The sequence below is a fragment of the Hyperolius riggenbachi genome, chromosome 2 (genome assembly GCF_040937935.1).
Source record: "Hyperolius riggenbachi isolate aHypRig1 chromosome 2, aHypRig1.pri, whole genome shotgun sequence".
NCBI lineage: Eukaryota > Metazoa > Chordata > Amphibia > Anura > Hyperoliidae > Hyperolius > Hyperolius riggenbachi.
Genome location: NC_090647.1, coordinates 572,821,913 through 572,845,773, shown reverse-complemented (window position 1 = coordinate 572,845,773; position 23,861 = coordinate 572,821,913). Strand labels below are relative to the sequence as shown.

Genomic DNA, 23,861 nt, shown 5'->3' with positions numbered 1-23,861 from the left:
GTCCAGTGTCAAGTACCCACAGTCAGTGATGGTCTGGGGTGCCATGTCAGCTGCTGGTGTTGGTCCACTGTGTTTTATCAAGGGCAGGGTCAATGCAGCTAGCTATCAGGAGATTTTGGAGCACTTCATGCTTTCATCTGCTGAAAAGCTTTATGGAGATGAAGATTTCATTTTTCAGCACAACCTGGCACCTGCTCACAGTGCCAAAACCACTGGTAAATGGTTTACTGACCATGGTATTACTGTGCTTAATTGGCCTGCCAACTCTCCTGACCTGAACCCCATAGAGAATCTGTGGGATATTGTGAAGAGAAAGTTGAGAGACGCAAGACCCAACACTCTGGATGAGCTTAAAGGGAAGGTCCAAGCAAAATATAAAAAATGAGTTTCACTTACCTGGGGCTTCTACCAGCCCCATGCAGCCATCCTGTGCCCTCGTAGTCACTCACTGCTGCTCCAGTCCCCTGCTGGCAGCATGCCGACCTGGGAGGTCGGCGGGTCGCATTGCGTACGTTTTTACGCATACCTGCTAGTGCAGGAACATCAACACATACATTTTTACGCATTAGTGGTTCAATTCGTAAATTTTTACGCATTGAACCACTAACGCGTACAAATGTATGTGTTAATGTTCCTGCACTAGCAGGTATGCGTAAAAGCGTACGCAATGCAACCCGCCGACCTCCCAGGTCGGCATGCTGCCAGCAGGGGACTGGAGCAGCAGTGAGTGACTACAAGGGCACAGGATGGCTGCATGGGGCTGGTAGAAGCCCCAGGTAAGTGAAACTCATTTTTTTATTTTGCCTGGACCTTCCCTTTAAGGCCGCTATCGAAGCATCCTGGGCCTCCATAACACCTGAGCAGTGCCACAGGCTGATTGCCTCCATGCCACGCCACATTGAAGCATCCTGGGCCTCCATAACACCTCAGCAGTGCCACAGGCTGATTGCCTCCATGCCACGCCACATTGAAGCATCCTGGGCCTCCATAACACCTGAGCAGTGCCACAGGCTGATTGCCTCCATGCCACGCCGCATTGAAGCAGTCATTTCTGCAAAAGGATTCCCGACCAAGTATTGAGTGCATAACTGAACATAATTATTTGAAGGTTGACTTTTTTTGTTTTAAAAACAATTTTCTTTTATTGGTCGGATGAAATATGCTAATTTTTTGATAGGAATTTTGAGTTTTCATGAGCTGTATGCCAAAATCATCAATATTAAAACAATAAAAGGCTTGAACTACCTCAGTTGTGTGTAATGAATCTAAAATATATGAAAGTCTGTTTATCAGTACATTACAGAAAATAATGAACTTTTCTCTCACTCTCTCTCTATATATATATATATATATATATACATACAGTGGCTTGCAAAAGTATACGGCCCCCTTGAAGTTTTTGACATTTTGTCATATTACTGCCACAAACATGAATCAATTTTATTGGAATTCCCCGTGAAAGACCAACACAAAGTGGTGTACACATGAGAAGTGGAACGAAAATCATACCTGATTCCAAACATTTTTTACAAATCAATAACTGCAAAGTGGGGTGTGCGTAATTATTCAGCCCCCTTTGGTCTGAGTGCAGTCAGTTGCCCATAGACATTGCCTGATGAGTGCTAATGACTAAATAGAGTGCACCTGTGTGTAATCTAATGTCAGTACAAATACAGCTGCTCTGTGACGGCCTCAGAGGTTGTCTAAGAGAATATTGGGAGCAACAACACCATGAAGTCCAAAGAACACACCAGACAGGTCAGGAATAAAGTTATTGAGAAATTTAAAGCAAGCTTAGGCTACAAAAAGATTTCTAAAGCCTTGAACATCCCACGGAGCACTGTTCAAGCGATCATTCAGAAATGGAAGGAGTATGGCACAACTGTAAACCTACCAAGACAAGGCCATCCACCTAAACTCACAGGCCGAACAAGGAGAGCGCTGATCAGAAATGCAGTCAAGAGGCCCATGGTGACCCTGGACGAGCTGCAGAGATCTACAGCTCAGGTGGGGGAATCTGTCCATAGGAGAGTGATGGCGAACCTATGGCACGAGTGCCTGAGGCGGCACGCGGAGCAGTCTCTGTGGGCACGGGTGCGGTGTCCGCTACCACCACTAAAATCTTAACCCCCGCATGCCATCTGTCTTGGGGGGGGGGGGGCAGAGCAGAACCAGCATCTATGCACAGAGATGTTTTTGAAAGCCCACCCCCTCCCTGCTCTGCTTACAGGGGCGCCTGGTCAGACGTCAGCACGTCCTGTCAGCGCGGGACTTTCGGCTGGCTGCAAAAAGGTAATAGTGGAGCTGTGTGCCGCCGCCGGGAGAGGAGACTTCTGTCAGGTGAGTAAATTATTTTTTTGCAGGTGAAATGCTGATCCACATTGCGTTATTTACTGCTGAAATGTTGTCCACTTTGCGTTATTTACTGCTGAAATGCTGATCCACATTGCGTTATTTACTGCTGAAATGTTGCCCACATTGCGTTATTTACTGCTGAAATGTTGTCCACATTGCGTTATTTACTGCTGAAATGTTGCCCACATTGCGTTATTTACTGCTGAAATGTTGTCCACATTGCGTTATTTTCTGGTGAAATGTTGTCCACATTGCGTTATTTACTGCTGAAATGTTGTCCACATTGCGTTATTTTCTGGTGAAATGTTGTCCACATTGCGTTATTTACTGCTGAAATGTTGTCCACATTGCGTTATTTACTGCTGAAATGTTGTCCACATTGCGTTATTTACTGCTGAAATGTTTTCCACATTGCGTTATTTTCTGGTGAAATGTTGTCCACATTGCGTTATTTACTGCTGAAATGTTGCCCACATTGCGTTATTTACTGCTGAAATGTTGTCCACATTGTGTTATTTACTGCTGAAATGTTGCCCACATTGCGTTATTTACTGCTGAAATGTTGTCCACATTGCGTTATTTTCTGGTGAAATGTTGTCCACATTGCGTTATTTACTGCTGAAATGTTGTCCACATTGCGTTATTTACTACTGAAATGTTGCCCACATTGCGTTATTTTCTGGTGAAATGCTGTCCACATTGCGTTTATTTTCTGGTGTCTGGGGTAACTGTTGCTGCATTTATTATTTAATGGTCATAGTTGGCTATATTTGCTGCTTTGGGGTATACTAATAAATAGCATCACACAGTTTCTGCACACCCATGATGCAAATTCTCGGTTCACCACATCATGAGGGAAACACTGCTTTCTTATGGCTCGCTGTTACATCATAGTTACATAGTTATTTGGGTTGAAAAAAGACATACGTCCATTGAGTGCAACCAGAGAACAAAGTACAACACCAGCCTGCTCCCTCACATATCCCTGTTGGTCTAGGGGAAGGCGAAAAAACCCTTACAAGGCATGGTCCAATTAGCCCCTAAAGGGAAAAATTCCTTCACGACTCCAGATGGCAATCAGATAAAATCCCTGGATCAACATCATTAGGCATAACCTAGTAATTGTAGCCATGGATGTCTTTCAATGCAAGGAAAGCATCTAAGCCCCTTTTAAATGCAGGTATAGAATTTGCCATAACTACTTCCTGTGGCAATGCATTCCACATCTTAATCACTCTTACTGTAAAGAATCCTTTCCTAAATAAATGGCTAATACGTGTTTCCATGCGCAGATCATGTCCTCTAGTCCTTTGAGAAGGCCCTCTGATGTATTTATACATGTTAATTAGATCTCCTCTAAGGCGTCTTTTCTCCAGACTAAATAAAAGCAGTTTATCTAACCTTTCTTGGAAATTGAGACCATCATTACATTAGCTCCGCCCCCACAAAGTCATGGACACCCCCCTCCCCCCCCAGTCCCAGGTTGAACCCAGAAAAATCTGGTCACTGTAATGTTGGCACTCAGTGATAAATAAGTCGATTTTGGGTTGCAGTTTGGGCACTCGGCCTCTGAAAGGTTCGCCATCACTGCCATAGGACAACTATTAGTCATGCACTGCACAAAGTTGGCCTTTATGGAAGAGTGGCAAGAAGAAAGCCATTGTTAACAGAAAAGCATAAAAAGTCCTGTTTGCAGCTTGCCACAAGTCATGTGGGGGACACAGCAACCATGTGGAAGAAGGTGCTCTGGTCAGATGAGACCAAAATGGAACTTTTTGGCCAAAATGCAAAACGCTATGTGTGGCAGAAAACTAACACTGCACATCACTCAGAATGCACCATCTCCATTGTCAAATATGGTGGTGGCAGCATCATGCCCGGTGGGGGGGGGGGGGGGAGGGGTGCTTCTCTTCAGCAGGGACAGGGAAGCTGGTCAGAGTTGATGGGAAAATGGATGGAGCCAAATACTGGGCAATCTTGGAAGAAAACCTCTTGGAGTCTGCAAAAGACTTGAGACTGGGGCAGAGGATCACCTTCCACCTTAAACATAAAGCCAGGGCAACAATGGAATGGTTTAAAACAAAACATATTCATGTGTTAGAATGGCCCAGTCAAAGTCCAGATCTAAATCCAATCGAGAATCTGTGGCAAGATCTGAAAACTGCTGTTCACAAACACTGTCCATCTAATCTGACTGAGCTGGAGCTGTTTTGCACAGAAGAATGGGCAAGGATTTCAGTCTCTAGATGTGCAAAACTGGTAGAGACATACCCTAAAAGACTGGCAGCTGTAATTGCAGCAAAAGGTGGTTCTACAAAGTATTGACTCAGGGGGCTGAATAATTACGCACACCCCACTTTGCAGTTATTTATTTGTAAAAAATGTTTGGAATCATCATGTATGATTTTCGTTCCACTTCTCACGTGTACACCACTTTGTATTGGTCTTTCACGTGGAATTCCAATAACATTGATTCATGTTTCTGGCAGTAATGTGACAAAATGTGGAAAACTTCAAGGGGGCCGAATACTTTTGCAAACCACTGTAGGTGTGATGTCATAGGAGGCAGTGTTACTATATATATGGAGGTGTGACATCACAGGCTACAGCGTTTTTCTCTCTCTCTCTCTCTCTCTCTCTCTCTCTATATATATATATATATATAAAAATATATATATGTGTGTGTGTGTGTGACATCATAGGAGGCAGTGTTACTATATATACTGTATATATGGATGTGTGACATCACAGGAGGCAGCGTTACACACTCACTCTCTCTCTCTCTCTCTCTCTCTCTCTCTCTCTCTCTCTCTCTCTCTCTATATATATATATATATACACTAGCTGATGACCTGACGTTGCCCGGGTATGTATTTGGCTGGTGTTGGCTCCGCCCACTTTCCCAAACCATAACACATAAACACTCAATGACTAAATTTGTGAGCTTTGGGGTCTTTGACATCAATAATTTGCATGTAGAAATCAAACAAATCACATAGGTTGTTTGTGGCTCCGCCCCTCTCCAGCATTTGAACCCGTCAACCAATGACCAATTGTAGCTGGTTTGAGACATCTGCTATTAACAGTGTAAAAATGGCAGCAATTTAAATATTCCCCTTGAAAATCAACAAATTAATTTTGATTGGCTATTATAGGCTCCACCCACTTCCCTGAATTTTAATCAGTCACCCAGTGATCATCTGGGCAAAGTTTGAGATCCCTACCATTAACAGTGTAAGAATCGCTGCAGTTTATATTTTCCCAGTAAAATTTGGTTTTGGCTCCGCCTACTTTTTTTAACCTTGACACACAGTCACTCAATGACCAATTTTGTGAGCTTTGGGGCTCTTGACATCAATTTGTATTTTCCCAGTGAAATGAAAAAAATCTGGCTGTGGCTCCGCCCCCTTTTCTGATTTGAACCCCAATGACCAATTGTACCAGGTTTGAGGCTTGTGCCATTAACAGGGCAAACACGGCAGCAATTTCAATATTCCCCTTGAAAAACAACAGGTGAATTTTGATTAGCTTTTTAGGCTCCACCCACTTTTCTGAATATTAATACCAGTCACCCAGTAACAAACTGCAATGTTTGAGAACCCTGCCATTAACAGTGAAGAAGGGCTGCAGTTTACATTTTCCCAGGGAAATCTGTTTTTGACTCCAGCCACTTTTTGTAATCTTGACACACAGTCACTCAATGACCAAGTTTTGAGCTTTCGGGTTCCTGGCATCAAAATGGTGTGAATGGAAGCATTTTATCCAGCAAAGAAATCTGATTGGCTGTTTGTGGCTCCGCCCCTTTCGTGATTTTGAACCCTGTAGCAGGTTTGAGGCCTCTGCCATTAACAGTGTAAGAATGGCAGCAGTTATAATCTTCCCCTTAAAAATCAATAGGTGAATTGTGATTGGTTGTTGTAGGCTCCACCTACTTTTCTGAACATTAACCCCAGTCACCCAGTGACCAACTGTGTTAAGTTTGAGAACTCTGCCATTAACAGTCTAAGAATAGCTGCAGTTTATATTTTCCCATGTAACTTACAGTCACTCAATGACCAAGTTTATGAGCTTTAGATGCCTTGGCATCAATAAGTTGCAATTTCCCATTGAAATTAAACCAATCTGATTGGCTGTTTCTGGCCAGCCCCTTTTCAGAATTTAAACCCCAGTCTCCCAGTGACTGACTGTACCAGATTTGAGGCCTCTGCCATTAAAGAGTGTATGAAGGGCAGCAATGTAAATAATCCCCTTGAAAATCAATTCCAGTGACCAACTGTGCCAAGTTTGAGAACACTGCCATTAACAGTGTAAGAATGGTTGCAGTTTATATTTTCCCATGTGTGACGAATCAACGTTTATGCCTCCTAAAAAAGTAGTTAGAGCCTTATAAAATATTCCCTGTTGCCACTATTAAAAAGTGACAGATAGGGAAAGGCTTAATTTACAAAAAGATCAGGGGAGCCAGGGGTTAACAGTTCCTCTCCCTGGTCAAATGTAGCAAACCCTGGCTCTTTGGTAGCTTCTAATTACAAAATCTTTCACCTACATGGGACTGGGTGTTTCCTGGCCTTATGTGGCCCCCTAGAGAGTTTATAAGCTCATCCATCAGGTGAAGGGTAGGTATCAGTTGACAGAAGCTCATAAATTGCAGATTTCTCCAGTCTGATCGGCCCCAGTCTCAGCAGGAGATCTTACACCTAGGCTGCTGCCTGAGCTTCAAAAGACTTCTGACCTTAGGAAAACCTGCTGTGACCTCAGGAATCCCAATATTCATATGTTCTCCATATTTCCTTCATAATTCCTGGCATAGCAGATCTCCCTGCCCATGAAATCTGCACAGGTTGTGGGATTCCACAGGGCGCTGGTTCTGACAGGTTTACGGATCAATCGGACTGCCAGATCTAGCGTAAGATTGTTTTAAAATAACCCTCTAATACCCCAGGGGTCTGACCCCCCAAGTTTGGTATCAACATTCTTGATAAATTCTGACAAACCTAAAAATGTTACTAGATTTAACATAACTTGCATGGTTTGCAGATGAGCACACTTATCATGAGTCAGGTATATTTTGTGTTCATGCTAGGGGCGGGAAGATCTCCTGTTCCAAAGAGGTGTGTGATCCACGCCCCCTAACCCCTCCTTGCTGGAGTGGGGGCTATAACCACAGAGAGCCAGAAAGCTCTGGGTCCTTTACCTTTAATCTGACGCCTAGTTACATCCTGGCAGCCCGCAAGGACATGGGCCAAAACCTCCATCTTGGAACTATTTCTAACAAAGGCCTGTTGGCCGCATGGCAACCGCCATTTTGGACTTTACGCCAAAGACTTGTGATTGCCGCATGGACTACCAATAACGGTATTTGAACTGTATATTCGGACATTCTGTTTCTTTTCCTCTCTTCTCTCTGTTGAACTCGATGGACGTATGTCTTTTTTCAACCAAAAAAAAAAAATAAAAAAAAGGAAAAAAAAAAATAACTATGTAAATCAATCTGTTCTAAAATAAGCTGTGTGTATGTAGTTTAGAAATAAACTAACAGTTTTTTATCGTTCAGTCGTGTGCCTTTTCTGGTCATCTGATTGCTGCTATAACGAATCTGCCCTCTGAAGAGTCAGTCATACTACCGCATTGTTTTATTACTTACTTATAAATTGTTGATTTGCTAGCTAGGTTGTAATAACCGTTTCTTCCTTCTAGGATTAACTAGTACCAGATTTCCTGTGCGAAATCGATAACTTCGTTTCTCGATTGTAAATACAATTCGAGATTGCATCATATATGGACCCAGTAACCTTTCTTTAACGTCACATTGCTCACAGTCTTTAAGCCGTCGGAAGTGACTATTCCCCGAACGGTGACTGGAGCATGTTGAACGTGATTGGGCTGGCTACCGTATTATGATAGCGTTGGGGTCTCTTCGCCCTAGTTGGAGGCTGTCTGCTCCATTCATCCAATCAGGCAGTGGTGGCAGCGTATTTACCCGATTTCCAGCGCGAAATCGATATTTTTAGTTTACCAATTGTATATACAATCAGAATTGTACATGTATGGGCACCTCCAACCGATCTTAACCGTTTACTACGCACACAGTGAATTTGCCTCCAGCAGTCTCTAGTGCATGAGACCTGCATGGCAACAGTGGCCTAGTAATACGGGATTGGTGGATGTTTATCCCATTACATATTGTCGGCAGCTGCGCGATCAATCCTTATTGTCAGTCTGTTCACCGTACTTCCTGCGTATGCTAACGGGAGCAGATTAGACGGGATTGGCACGCTCTGTCGCTCTTTCTTTCTTCCTTCTGACGATCCAGCAACCGGTCTCGTTATCCGTCTGCGCCCGTACTTCCTGCGTACGCTAACGGGAGCAGATCTCGACGGGATCGCGGGGCTGGATTGTCACACCATGTAAAAAACAGGGCTGTTGAGTCGGTCCAAAAATCCACCGACTCAGACTCCTCAGTTTAGGAGTCCACCGACTCAGACTCCTCTAATTTGCATATTACAATTTTGTTGATTAACAGTATGTAATGTGAAATTCGTCTCTTAACTGCCAACGCTTAGGAATTTTACAAGACAACTGAAGTGAGAAAAATATGTAGACTACTATATTTATTCCCTTTAGACTAAAACTAGTCCTTGGTAAGAGTACTTGTAAAATGTACAGACCGGAACAAAGAACATCTATCAGGCCCTAGGCAATGTTACTGTGGGTACATGTAAGAGTGATGTGCAGGTACTCTGCATGGGAATGAGGGGATTCTTCCTCTATTACACATTCTTCATGCGCAATCTGTACAAGGTTTATGGGTGATAGACAACACCTCTGTGTTCAATGTGCACAGCATTCTCAGTGGATTCCCTGCAGCTCTGTGGAGAGTACATATGTAGAGTATAGTACTACTGTGTAACAAAGTAAACCTGAGACAGATGAAATTAAAGTTTTATACATACCTGGGGCTTCCTCCAGCCCCCTTCAGGCTAATCAGTCCCTCGCTGTCCTCCTCCGCCACCTGGATCTTCTGCTATGAGTCCAGGTACTTGAGCCAGTATGGTGTAGTGCGCATGCACACACTCCGCCGCCAGGAGCATACTACGCCTGCACAGCACTATTGCGCAGGTGCAGAATGCTCCTGGCTGTGGAAGCGACATGCGGCCGGACTGCGCTGACTGGCTGAATTACCAGGACTCATAGCAGAAGATCCAGGTGGCGGAGGAGGACAGCGAGGGACCGAATGGCCTGAAGGGGGCTGGAGGAAGCCCCAGGTATGTATAAAGCTTTTCTTTTAATTTGCCTCAGGTACCCTTTAATTTGTAGTCACCAAACCAAATTTTAACAACATATCAAATTATTTGATTTCATGAGCAAAGGGAGTGCATACATTTGCATAAATCAGCATCAATGCGGAATTATTTCCATCTCGTTGACCATCTCTATTAGTGACATGGCTACACATCAGGCTTTATTCTTACAGCATAGATGTTATTTCGTATATAAGAGATTCCTGTGTACACATCATATATACAGTCACAATCAGATATGTATATCTGACTTTAAAAATACGGGGACTGCTCTATTGAAGCAGCACAAGTAACTAATTTTGATTGGTTTATTTCATTTTTGTGGACTGAACACAGCTATTACTGTATATATACATTATTTTTAATGACTATTTGAGAAATAGAACATTTTATCATATTTTCTATTTTAATTACAGTTACAAATTCATTAGGAGTTGGAGTTGGTGCATTTTTTCCAGACTCCGACTCCAGGCACCCAGAATTGCTCCGACTCCACAGCCCTGGTAAAAAATGTAGTTGTTGGTACCGCCCACTTTTTCTAACCTTGACATACAATCACTCCATTACCAAGATTATGAGCTTTGGGGTCCTTGGCATCAATCATTTGTATATTCCCATTGAAATTAAACAAATCTGATTGGCTATTTGTGGCTCCGCCCCCTTTCTGAATTTAAACCCCAGTGACCAACTGTACCAGGTTTGAGGAATCAGCTATTAAAAGTGTAAGAATGGCAGCAATTTAAATATTCCTCTTGAAAATCAACAGGTGAATTTTGATTGGCTGTTGTAGGCTCCACCTACTTTTCTGAATATTAATCACAGTCACCCAGTGACCAACTGCAAAGTTCGAGAACCCTGCCATTAACAGTGTAAGAATGGCTGCTGTTTATATTTTCCCAGTGAAATTTGTTTTTGGCTCCGCCCACTTTTTGTAACCTTGACACACAGTCACTCAATGACCAAGTTTGTGAGCTTTCAGGGTCCTGGCATCAAAATTGTGTGAATGGAAGCAGTTTATCCACCAAGGAAATCTGATTGGCTGTTTGTGGCCCTGCCCCTTTAGTGAATTTGGACCCAAGTCACCCAATGACCGACTGTAGCAAGTTTGAAGCCTCTGCCATAAACAGTGTAAGATTGGCAGTAGTTTCAATATTCCCCTTGAAAATCAATAGGTGAATTTTAATTGGCTGTTGTAGGCTCCACCCACTTTCCTGAATCCTAATCCCAGTCACCCAGTGACCAAGTGTGCCAAGTTTGAGAACCCTGTGATTAACAGTGTAAGAATGGCTGCAGTTTACATTTTCCCATTAAAAATGAATGGCTGAAATTTGTTTGGCTGTTTTATGCCCCGCCCACTTTTCTTGGATTTGTAACCTCGGTCACCAAGTGACCAACTGTGCCAAGTGTGGGGACTCTGGCTTGATTACTGTGAGAATGGCAGCCTTTTACATATTTTCCATTGACATGAATGGGTGAAATCTGATTGGCTGTTTGTAGCTCCGGCCAGGTGTGCAGGGGGGCCGCGAGACCCCCAGAACATATCATCCCAGGTAGTAAGGGATCTGTGTACCAAGTTTCGTTCAAATCGGTCAAGCCGTTTTCAAGTGATGGCGGCATATACATACACACACATATCAGATTTTATATATATAGATAAATATTGCTTGGTCCACAGCCGCATCACACACTACCTCAGCACCAACTGCCTGCTCCATTCCCTACAATCTGGATTCCAATATACCCACTCATCAGAAACCGCTCATGTCAAAGTAGAATATGACCTTACCAAAGCTGAAGGCAAATACTACTCCTTGACCTTTTCTCTGCATTTGATACAGCTGACTATCCCCTCCTCCTTCAATCCCTTCAGTCCTTAGGGATTTGTGACAGCGCCCTGGCCTCCTTAACTCCCACCCTCATCTCGGTCGGAGTCCCCCCGGGCCCTGTTCTGGGTCCCCTACTGCGACCGGTGGAGATCAGCAAGCTCTGTGGTACGATTGTCAGTGAAAGTGACATCATGAAAGGCAAACAAGCAGCACAAATTTACCATCAGATTTATTTAATACATGCCTGTGCTATAAAATCACTTATCGGGCAAGTAAGAGCAAGCTATAATCCTTGGCAGTCACATGACAAGGGATGATGCCGTCACATGACACGGGTGGTGCAGTCACATGACGCGAGGTGCCGCCGTCACATGACACGGGTGGTGCCATCATCTCCTGCACTCAGGAGGCACTGAAGTGCCGGACTCTCTCGCTGGGGTCCCGGTCGCTGGACTCGCTGGCCCTTCTCTCCCGCTCTCTGGTCACATAATTCAGAAGGTCTATGGCGGTCACCACTCCGAACACCATCTGCTTCTTGCTTGACGAACCGTCACTGAGATCTGCTGGGACAGAAGGACAGCAGTCAATGCAGGTGCTGGAAAGAAACCTTCTCACAATGGATGCCAGATATGGTGGGAACCCAAGGTGAGAGGATATAGAGGCTGGTAAGTAGTAATAAAGTTATTGGCGAATGAGTGGGAGGAGCTCTGAAATGTGAAAATTGCTCAGATGTATAAGGTGAAAATACACTGAAAGCTGAAGTGGTTAAATAATATATTTTGTAAAGAAGATAAATATAGTACCTAGAAAATGGTTTTAAATTATTAAGTTTTAATATGCAATTATATTTTATATGATGAATTGTTTTAAAGGACCACTATAGCAAAAATGTTTTTTCCAGAGTAAAATAAGCCATATATTCCTTTTCTCCTATGTTGCTGTCACTTGCATTAGGTAGCAGAAATCTGACAGAACCGACAGGTTTCATTATTAATTCTGTTAAAATGCATTTACGGTAAAGTGGCTCTTCGCAAAATGTACCACCCACAGAAAGCCTAATTAGTGGCGGAAAAAACAAGATATAGATCAATAAATTGTGATAAGTAGTGATAAAGTTATTAGCAAATGAATGGGAGGTGAAAATTGCTCCGATGCATAAGGTGAAAAATCCCCGCAGGCTGAAATGGTTAAAGTGGATCAGAGATAAACTTTTACTCATTGCATAAATTGTGTTCCTTTCATATAGTTTATAGGGCATTCCTCAAGCCAAATACTTTTTTGTTTTTGTTTTAATACTCTAATTCCATATAACTTAAACAAGCCTCGCCCACAGCTTTTCAGAGAGCCTTGGCACTGTAGCAAGGGCTTATGGGAGCTTAGTCTGGGCAGGAGGAGTAGGAGGCTACTAGCCAGAGATTTCAGAGGCGAGGAGGAGAGGGGACTGAATTTACACACAGGGAAGCTGATAGCATCTCCAGCCCTCAGCCTATGACAATGTGACAAACAGAACATGGCTGCTGTTGTATCATAGGAATAAATAATCATAAACCGTTGAAGCTGTTTGCAGCTAGATATGCTGTGTAAACTATCTAAACTTTAGATAAGATATATAGACAAATTACTTGTTATAGCTACTTTTTCATCTCGGATCTGCTTTAAAGAGACTCTGTAACATGAAAAAGATCCCCTGGGGGGTACTCACCTCGGGTGGGGGAAGCCTCCGGATCCTAATGAGGCTTCCCACGCCGTCCTCTGTCCCACGGGGGTCTCGCTGCAGCCCTCTGAACAGCCGGCGACAGGCCCGACTGTAATTTCAATATTTACCTTTGCTGGCTCCAGCGGGGCGCTTTGGCTGCTTTCCTCTCCGAACTACACGGAAATACCCGATCTCAGTCGGGTCTGCTCTACTGCGCAGGCGCAGGAAAGTTGCGCCTGCGCAGTAGAGCAGACCCGACGGCAATCGGGTATTTCCGTGTAGTTCGGAGCCGTCAGAGCGCCTGCGCAGGAGCCGGGAAGGTAAATATTACGTCACGGCTGCACGGAGGGCTGCAGCGAGACCCCCGTGGGACAGAGGACGGCGTGGGAAGCCTCATTAGGATCCGGGGGCTTCCACCACCCGAGGTGAGTACCCCCCAGGGGATTTTATGAGGTTACAGATCCTCTTTAATTAAAGACGTCAAATTGACAAGCAAATGTCAGTACATGTAAATATCACAAACTACGTCAATTCCAACAGATAAGTTAAATAAGGAATTTGTAAACAAAATTAATGCAATGTTAAGTATTCAAACATGATGAGTGATGCATGGAAATGTTGGCCAATCACATTGACAGATTTAGGGAAATTCCAAATTAGGCAGCTATATTGAATTCACTGTGTCCACATATGTCCCAAGTCTCTCCTGAAAGACAACTACTCAGCTACAAGCCAGAAGCTACCTTCCCACATGTGGTTCTAGATGCTGAAGGGATATGCTTAATAGTCTGGTGATTTACTTTATTACATTTTCAGCATTCATTTCTGTTAAGATGTTAGCAAGAAGTTCTGTTAGAAGCTATTTTTTATGCCATTTCTTTAAAGAGACTCTGTAACAAATTGTTTATCTTTATTTCTTCTATGCTATAAGTTCCTATGCCTTTTCTAATGTGGTCTGGCTTACTGCAGCTTTTCCTAATTGCACAGTAGCTGTGTTATCTCTGTTATATGATCTAATCTTCTCTCTATAGTCGGCACAGTCAGGCTGAGGCAGTCAGACTGGAATGTGCAGGGCTGCTTGTGATTAGCTAGAAGCTGTACACACCCCCTGCAGGCTCTGTGTGACTAACACACTCTGCTTAGCTGAGCCTATTAGAAGCTGGTTAGTTTGTTTGTAAACACTGCCTAAAACTGGCAATTACAAGCCAGGTTTGCAGCAGAGAATGGCAGAAACAGCACAGAGGGGACCAGGAGCACATAATGAATAGAATGGTATGCTTTTTATTGTAAGAATTTCAGAGTACAGATTCTCTTTAAGAAGAGTACTACAAGTTTTTATACACAGCTACCAATGCAGATGAGACTACTAATGACACATGAAAATACTTACACTGAATCTGCTCATGGACCACAAGAGCGAAGTGATCCGTCTCCAGGATCCGGGAAAGCCTCCCCAGATTGTCATTAAGATGGACCTGAAATATAATAGTTAGTTTTACTTCTGCCTTTCCTCCAATATAGTGTGTGTGTGTATATATATATATATATATATATATATATATATATATATATATATATATATATATATATATATATATGTATGTGTATATATCAAATTTATCAACCCACGGAGGTCTGGATTTAGAGTCACAATAAAAATTAAAGTGGGGAAAAACACTACAGGCTGATTTAACTTTGATATAATGTTCTTAAACAAGACAAAATGCAGCTCAGTAGTGTGTGTGACCTCCACGTGCCTGTATGACCTCCCTACAATGCCTGGCCATGCTCCTGATGAGGTGGCGGATGGTCTCCTGAGGGATCTCCTCACAGACCTGGACTAAATCATCCACCAACTCCTGGACAATCTTTGGTGACACTTGGTGTTGGTGGATGGAGCGAGACATGAGGTCCCAGATGTGCTCAATTGGATTCAGGTCTGGGGAATAGGCGGGGCCAGTCCATGGCATCAATGCCTTCATCATGCAGGAACTGCTGACACACTCCAGCCACATGAAGTCTAGCATTGTCTTGCATTAGGAGGAACCCAGGGCCAACTGCACCAGCATATGGTCTCTCACAAGGGGTCTGAGGATCTAATCTCGGTACCTAATGGCAGTCAGGCTACCTCTGGCGAGCACATGGAGGGCTGTGCAGCCCCCCCAAAGAAATGCCACCCCACACCATTACTGACCCACTGCCAAACCGGTCATGCTGGAGGATGTTGCAGACAGCAGAACGTTCTCCACGACGTCTCCAGACTCTGTCACATGTGCTTAGTGTGAACCTGGTTTCATCTGTGAAGATCACATGGCACCAGTGGCGAATCTGCCAATCTTGGTGTTCTCTGGCAAATGCCAAACGTCCTGCACAGTGCTGGGCTCAACCACAACCCCCACCTGTGGACGTCAGGCTCTCATACCACCCTCATGGAGTCGGTTTCTGACTGAGCAGACATATGCCCATTTGTGGCCAGTTGGAGGTCACTGTGCAGGGCTCTCACACCTGTCCCTCGCCACATCACATCTGTGCCACGCCACACCTGTGCCCCGCCACATCACATCTGTGCCACACCTGTGCCCTGCCACATCACACCTGTGCCCCGCCACACCTGTCCCTCGCCACGCCACACCTGTGCCCCGCCACATCACATCTGTGCCACGCCTGTGCCCCACCACGCCACACCTGTGCCCTGCCACATCACATCTGTGCCCCACCACACCTGTGCCCCACCACGCCACACCTGTCCCTCGCCACATCACATCTGTGCCACGCCACACCTGTGCCCCGCCACATCACATCTGTGCCCCACCATGCCTGTGCCTTGGCCACATCATATCTGCTATCGCCACACCTGTGCCTGCCACGTCATATCTGTGCCATCGCCACACCTATGTCCTGCCACATCACATCTGTGCCCCACCACGCCATGCCTGTGCCTCGCCATACCTGTGCCCCGCCACATCACACCTATGCCATGCCTGTGCCTCGCCACATGACATCTGTGCCCTGCCACACCATGCCTGTGCCTCACCACGCCACACCTGTGCCCTGCCACACCATGCCTGTGCCTCACCACACCTGTGCCCCGCCACATCACATCTGTGCCCCGCCACACCATGCCTGTGCCCCGCCACACCATGCCTGTGCCTGCCACGTCATATCTGTGCCATCGCCACACCTGTGCCCTGCCACATCATATCTGTGCCCCACCACGCCATGCCTGTGCCTCGCCATCCCTGTGCCCCGCCATGTCACATCTGTGCCACACCACGCCACACCTGTGCCCTGCCACATCACACCTGTGCCCCGCCACACCTGTCCCTCGCCACATCACATCTGTGCCCTGCCACACCACGCCTGTGCCTAACCACGCCACACCTGTGCCCTGCCACATCACATCTGTGCCCTGCCACATCATATCTGTGCCACACCTGTGCCCTGCCACATCACACCTGTGCCCCGCCACACCTGTCCCTCGCCACATCACATCTGTGCCCCGCCACACCATGCCTGTGCCCCGCTACACCATGCCTGTGCCTGCCACGTCATATCTGTGCCATCGCCACACCTGTGCCCTGCCACATCATATCTGTGCCCCACCACGCCATGCCTGTGCCTAACCACGCCACACCTGTGCCCCGCCACATCACACCTGTGCCCCACCTTGCCATGCCTGTGCCTCGCCACACCACATCTATGCCCCGCCACACCATGCCTGTGCCCGCCACGTCACACCTGTGGCCTGCCACATCACATCTGTGCCCCGCCACACCATGCCTGTGCCTGCCACGTCATATCTGTGCCATCGCCACACCTGTGTCCTGCCACATCATATCTGTGCCCCACCTCGCCATGCCTGTGCCTCGCCACACCTGTGTGTGTGTGTCTGCAGGTCTCACCTGTGTGTGTGTGTGCGTCTGCGCGTCTCACCTGTCTGCGCGTCTCACCTGTCTGGACGTCTCGTGTGTGTGTGTGTCTGGACGTCTCGTGTGTGTGTGTCTGCATGTCTCACCCGTGTGTGTGTCTGCACGTCTCGCCTGTGTGCGCGTCTGCGCGTCTCACCTGTGTGTGTGTCTGCACGTCTCACCTGTGTGTGCGTCTGCATGTCTCACCTGTGTGTGCGTCTGCACGTCTCACCTGTGTGTGCGTCTGCACGTCTCACCTGTGTGTGCGTCTGCACGTCTCACCTGTGTGTGCGTCTGCACGTCTCACCTGTGTGTGCGTCTGCACGTCTCACCTGTGTGTGCGTCTGCACGTCTCACCTGTGTGTGCGTCTGCACGTCTCACCCGTGTGTGTGTCTGCACGTCTCACCTGTGTGTGCGTCTGCACACCTCACCTGTGTGTCTGCACGTCTCAGCTGTGTGTGCGTCTGCACGTCTCACCTGTGTGTGCGTCTGCACGTCTCACCTGTGTGTGCGTCTGCACACCTCACCTGTGTGTCTGCACGTCTCACCTGTGTGTACGTCTCACCTGTGTGTACGTCTGCACGTCTCACCTGTGTGCGCGTCTGCACGTCTCACCTGTGTGTGCGTCTGCACGTCTCACCTGTGTGTGCGTCTGCACGTCTCACCTGTGTGTGTGTCTGCACGATTAACCTGCGTGTGTCTGCACGTCTCAGCTGTGCGTGCGTCTGCACGTCTCACCTGTGCGTGCGTCTGCACGTCTCACCTGTGCGTGCGTCTGCACGTCTCACCTGTGTGTGCGTCTGCACGTCTCACCTGTGCGTGCGTCTGCACGTCTCACCTGTGCGTGCGTCTGCACGTCTCACCTGAGCGTGCGTCTGCACGTCTCACCTGTGCGTGCGTCTGCACGTCTCACCTGTGCGTGCGTCTGCACGTCTCACCTGTGCGTGCGTCTGCATGTCTCACCTGTGTGTGTGTCTGCACGATTAACCTGCGTGCGTCTGCACGTCTCACCTGTGCGTGCGTCTGCACGTCTCACCTGTGTGTGCGTCTGCGCGTCTCACCTGTGTGTGCGTCTGCACGTCTCACCTGTGTGTGCGTCTGCACGTCTCACCTGTGCGTGCGTCTGCACGTCTCACCTGTGCGTGCGTCTGCACGTCTCACCTGTGCGTGCGTCTGCACGTCTCACCTGTGCGTGCGTCTGCACGTCTCACCTGTGCGCGCGTCTGCACGTCTCACCTGTGCGTGCGTCTGCACGTCTCACCTGTGCGCGCGTCTGCACGTCTCACCTGTGCGTGCGTCTGCACGTCTCACCTGTGCGCGCGTCTGCACGTCTCACCTGTGTGTGCGTCTGCGCGTCTCACCTGTGTGTGCGTCTGCGCGTCTCACCTGTGTGTGCGTCTGCGCGTCTCACCTGTGTGTGCGTCTGCACGTCTCACCTGTGTGTGCGTCTGCACGTCTCACCTGTGTGTGCGTCTGCACGTCTCACCTGTGTGTGCGTCTGCACGTCTCACCTGTGTGTGCGTCTGCGCGTCTCACCTGTGTGTGCGTCTGCACGTCTCACCTGTGTGTGCGTCTGCACGTCTCACCTGTGTGTGCGTCTGCGCGTCTCACCTGTGTGTGCGTCTGCACGTCTCACTTGCGTGTCTGCACGATTAACCTGCGTGTGTCTGCACGTCTCACCTGTGTGCGCGTCTGCACGTCTCACCTGTGTGCGCGTCTGCACGTCTCACCTGTGTGCGCGTCTGCACGTCTCACCTGTGTGTGCGTCTGCACGTCTCACCTGTGTGTGCGTCTGCACGTCTCACCTGTGTGCGCGTCTGCACGTCTCACCTGTGTGCGCGTCTGCACGTCTCACCTGTGTGCGCATCTGCACGTCTCACCTGTGTGCGCGTCTGCACGTCTCACCTGTGTGCGTTTCTGCACGTCTCACCTGTGTGTGCGTCTGCGCGTCTCACCTGTGTGTGCGTCTGCGCGTCTCACCTGTGTGTGCGTCTGCACGTCTCACCTGTGTGTGCGTCTGCACGTCTCACCTGTGTGTGCGTCTGCACGTCTCACCTGTGTGTGCGTCTGCACGTCTCACCTGTGTGTGCGATTGCGCGTCTCACCTGTGTGTGCGTCTGCACGTCTCACCTGTGTGTGCGTCTGCGCGTCTCACCTGTGTGTGCGTCTGCACGTCTCACTTGCGTGTCTGCACGATTAACCTGCGTGTGTCTGCACGATTAACCTGCGTGTGTCTGCACGTCTCAGCTGTGCGTGCGCCTGCACGCCTCACCTGTGCGTGCGCCTGCACGCCTCACCTGTGCGTGCGTCTGGACGTCTCACCTGTGTGTGTCTGCACGTCTCACCTGTGTGTACGTCTGCACGTCTCACCTGTGAGAATTGCTTGTAGATGACCTTGCTGACGGGATCAGACGGCTTCACCTTTCCAGCCAACACAGAGGAGAGCATGTTCCCGAGTGTCACCATTCCCAGGACCAGCCTGTGGACACAGAGCCACCAATCACATCATCCTAAAAAAGAGTAGGCGCTATCTGATCACACCAGTCTCTACATGTAATGCCTTACCCAGACTCAGACACGATGGGGACCTGGTCAAAGCTCTTTTCTCGGAGGAGCTGGATCGTTTGGCTGCAGCTCACTGTTGGGAGAACAGTCAGTGGAGCAGAGAGCGCCAGAGAGGACACCTTGACATTCCACCACCTGCAGAAGACGAGCAGGACACAGTAGGAGTCACAGGAGGAGGGGGAATAAAATGAGGAGGAGTCAATAATAGAGGCGTCACAAGAAGAGGAGTCACAGGAAGAGAAGGAAGAATCAAAAGAGAAGAAACACGAGAAAGAGTCACAGGAGGAGGAGTAACAGGAGGAAGAAGAGAAGACATGGGAGGAGGAGTCCCAGAAGGCAAAGGAGGAGACAGGAGGAAAAGACATAAGGGGGCCTCAAAGGCGCAGAAAGAGGAGTGATACAGGAGGAGGGGTCACAGGAGGAAGGGGAAACACAGGAGGAGGAGGAACAGGAGACACAGAAGGAAGAGGAAGCAGAGGAAGAGAAGGAGTTACAGGGAGGAGGAGGAGATGCAGGAGGAGGAGTCACAGGAGGAAGAGGAGGCAGAGGAAGAAGAGTCTTAGGAAGAGGAGGAGATACCGGAGGAGGAGAAACGGGAGACAGGAGGAAGAGGAAAAGAAGGAGTTACAGGGAGGAGGAGGAGTCACAGGAGGAAGAGAAGGAGATACCAGAGGAGGAATCACTGGCGGAAGAGGAGACACAGGAGTAAGGAGAGACGGAGGAGGAGGAGGAGATGCAGGAGGAGTCACAAGGAGGAGATGCAGGAGGAGGAGTCACAAGGAGGAGATGCAGGAGAAGGAGTAACAGGAAGGAGGAGATGCAGAAGGAGTAGTCGCAGAAGGAGATGCAGGAGGAGGAGTCACAGGAGGAAGAGGAGGCAGAGGAAGAGGAGTCTTAGGAAGAGGAGGAGATACCGGAGGAGGAGAAACGGGAGACAGGAGGAAGAGGAAAAGAAGGAGTTACAGGGAGGAGGAGGAGTCACAGGAGGAAGAGGAGGAGATACCAGAGGAGGAATCACTGGCGGAAGAGGAGACACAGGAGTAAGGAGAGACAGAGGAGGAGATGCACGAGGAGATGCAGGAGGAGTCACAAGAGGAGGAGTCACAAGGAGGAGATGCAGGAGGAGGAGTCACAAGGAGGAGATGCAGGAGAAGGAGTAACAGGAAGGAGGAGATGCAGAAGGAGTAGTCGCAGAAGGAGATGCAGGAGGAGAAGTCACAAGAAGGAGATGCAGGAGGAGGAGTCGCAGAAGGAGATGCAGGAGGAGAAGTCACAAGAAGGAGATGCAGGAGGAGGAGTCACAGGAAGGAGATGCAGGAGGAGGAGTCACAGGAAGGAGATGCAGGAGGAGGAGTCACAAGAAGGAGATGCAGGAGGAAGAGTCACAGGAAGGAGGAGATGCAGGAGGAGGAGTCGCAGAAGGAGATGCAGGAGGAGAAGTCACAAGAAGGAGATGCAGGAGGAGGAGTCACAGGAAGCAGGAGATGCAGGAGGAGGAGTCGCAGAAGGAGATGCAGGAGGAGAAGTCACAAGGAGGAGATGCAGGAGGAAGAGTCACAAGGAGGAGATGCAGGAGGAAGAGTCACAGGAAGGAGGAGATGCAGGAGGAGGAGTCGCAGAAGGAGATGCAGGAGGAGAAGTCACAAGGAGATGCAGGAGGAGGAGTCACAGGAAGGAGGAGATGCAGGAGGAGGAGTCACAGGAAGGAGGAGATGCAGGAGGAAGAGTCACAGGAAGGAGGAGATGCAGGAGGAAGAGTCACAGGAAGGAGGAGATGCAGGAGGAAGAGTCACAGGAAGGAGGAGATGCAGGAGGAAGAGTCACAGGAAGGAGGAGATGCAGGAGGAGGAGTCGCAGAAGGAGATGCAGGAGGAGAAGTCACAAGGAGGAGATGCAGGAGGAGGAGTCGCAGAAGGAGATGCAGGAGGAGAAGTCACAAGAAGGAGATGCAGGAGGAGGAGTCACAGGAAGGAGGAGATGCAGGAGGAGGAGTCGCAGAAGGAGATGCAGGAGGAGAAGTCACAAGAAGGAGATGCAGGAGGAGGAGTCACAAGAAGGAGATGCAGGAGGAGGAGTCACAGGAAGGAGGAGATGCAGGAGGAGATGCAGGAGGAGAAGTCACAAGGAGGAGATGCAGGAGGAAGAGTCACAAGGAGGAGATGCAGGAGGAAGAGTCACAGGAAGGAGGAGATGCAGGAGGAAGAGTCACAAGGAGGAGATGCAGGAGGAGTCACAAGGAGATGCAGGAGGAAGAGTCACAAGGAGGAGATGCAGGAGGAAGAGTCACAGGAAGGAGGAGATGCAGGAGGAAGAGTCACAGGAAGGAGGAGATGCAGGAGGAGGAGTCACAGGAAGGAGGAGATGCAGGAGGAGTCGTCGCAGAAGGAGATGCAGGAGGAGGAGTCACAGGAAGCAGAAGGGGATGCAGGAGGAGTCACATAAGTAGGAGTAAAAGGTAAGAGGTGCAGACGATGCACTCCATATGGCATAGCCCATAAGGTCCCCGGGTGCTCGTGGTCACAGGACAAAGGTGCAGCAGCAGTAGAGTGTTGTACTGTGTTAGCCATCAGTAAAAGCAAGACATTTTGAATCAGGATGATACCATTTATTGGTGTAATTGCCTTCTTAAAACAGAAGGAAATTTGCAATAATTCAGTTATAAACGAACATTTGTGGTTACCCACAATGCACTACCACTAAATATGCAAATTATCTGTTTTAAAGAGACTCTGTAACAATAAAAAGATCCCCTGGGGGGTACTCACCTCGGGTGGGGGAAGCCTCCGGATCCTAATGAGGCTTCCCACGCCGTCCTCTGTCCCACGGGGGTCTCGCCGCAGCCCTCCGAACAGCCGGCGACTGTGCCGACTGTCAGTTCAATATTTACCTTTGCTGGCTCCAGCGGGGGCGCTGTGGCGACTTTCGGCACGGAAATAGACGGAAACACCCGATCTCCGTCGGGTCCGCTCTACTGCGCAGGCGCCGGAAACTTGCGCCTGCGCAGTAGAGCAGACCCGACGGTGATCGGGTATTTCCGCCTACTTCGGCGCCGAGAGGCATCAGAGCGCCTGCGCAGGAGCCAGGAAGGTAAATATTGCGTCACGGCTGTACGGAGGGCTACAGCGAGACCCCCGAGGGACGCAGGACGGCGTGGGAAGCCTCATTAGGATCCTGAGGCTTCCCCCACCCGAGGTGAGTACCCCCCAGGGGCCGTTTTGTCGTTACAGTTCCTCTTTAAGAAGGCAATTACACCAAGCTTTGCTTTTTTAGTAGGATCCGCCAGATCGCTCAAACTCACTCTTATCAAGCGAACGATAGTCTGTACACACGCCCGATTTAGCAGGCGGATGACGGGCCGTTCAAACAACCCGTCGTTCGCGGAAATCCGACGTGTGTATGGGCCTTAACATTTACTGGTGTGTTTACAAACATGGTGAAGTCAAGAGAATGGTTCAGGAAGACAAGAGAAGAGGTGATTTCTCTTCACAGGAAGGGCAATGGCAATAAGAAGATTGCAAAGATGTTAAACATACCAAGAGACACCATAGGAAGCATCATTCCCAAATTCAAGGCAAAGGGCACTGTTGAAACGCTACCTGGTCGTGGCAGAGAGAAGATGCTGACTTCGAATTGCTGAAGCACAAAGTGGAGAAAAGTCCCTGCGTGGGAGACATGGCAGCGCTTTCAAACAAAACTTATACTTGAATAATTTATCTGCATCTCCTTTCCTCAAGGAACGCATGGGAGAACATGTGCGGAATATAAAAAAGGGTTATCTGAATCACAGTTTGTCTGCACATTTTGCTCATGAACATGGATGTGACCCAAGAGATCTGTCTTTCTGTGCTATAGATAAAATGACCCCGGATTGGAGGGGCTGCAACAGGGTGAGGCAGGTATCACAGGCCGAGACGAGATGGATCTACAGCATGGGCACTCTGAGACCTGAGGGGTTAAACATTAATATTGACTTGGTTTGTTTTCTGGGGGACTAGGCGTGGGGTGCCCATCCTGTGGATTCCTTGGAACAGGTCCAATAATATTTGATATAGTAGGATGCTCAAGGAGGAAAGATATATGGCCCAAAAATAAGAATTCTAGTGTGACCACTCCTGCAGTATGACATGTACTGTGAATATAATACTGAGATTTATATTATGTCCTTTCAGTGCTATGTAAGGGGGTGGGGCTTGCCCGCTGAGTGCCCAG

General features: G+C 48.2%; 1 protein-coding gene across 2 annotated transcripts in view; it reads right to left on the bottom strand.

Moving 5' to 3' along the window:
• Positions 1-11,693: 11,693 nt before the first annotated feature.
• Positions 11,694-23,861, bottom strand: part of CBS (cystathionine beta-synthase) — a 138,749-nt gene continuing 126,581 nt past the window's right edge. For both annotated transcript variants that reach the window (XM_068271044.1, XM_068271043.1), the window contains exons 13-16: positions 19,653-19,787; positions 19,458-19,566; positions 14,569-14,653; positions 11,694-12,042 (exon numbers count right to left, since the gene is read on the bottom strand). In XM_068271044.1, coding sequence (XP_068127145.1) covers positions 11,885-12,042; positions 14,569-14,653; positions 19,458-19,566; positions 19,653-19,787 — 487 coding nt within the window. In that variant the 3' untranslated portion in view covers positions 11,694-11,884. The remainder of the gene's footprint in view (positions 12,043-14,568; positions 14,654-19,457; positions 19,567-19,652; positions 19,788-23,861) is intronic.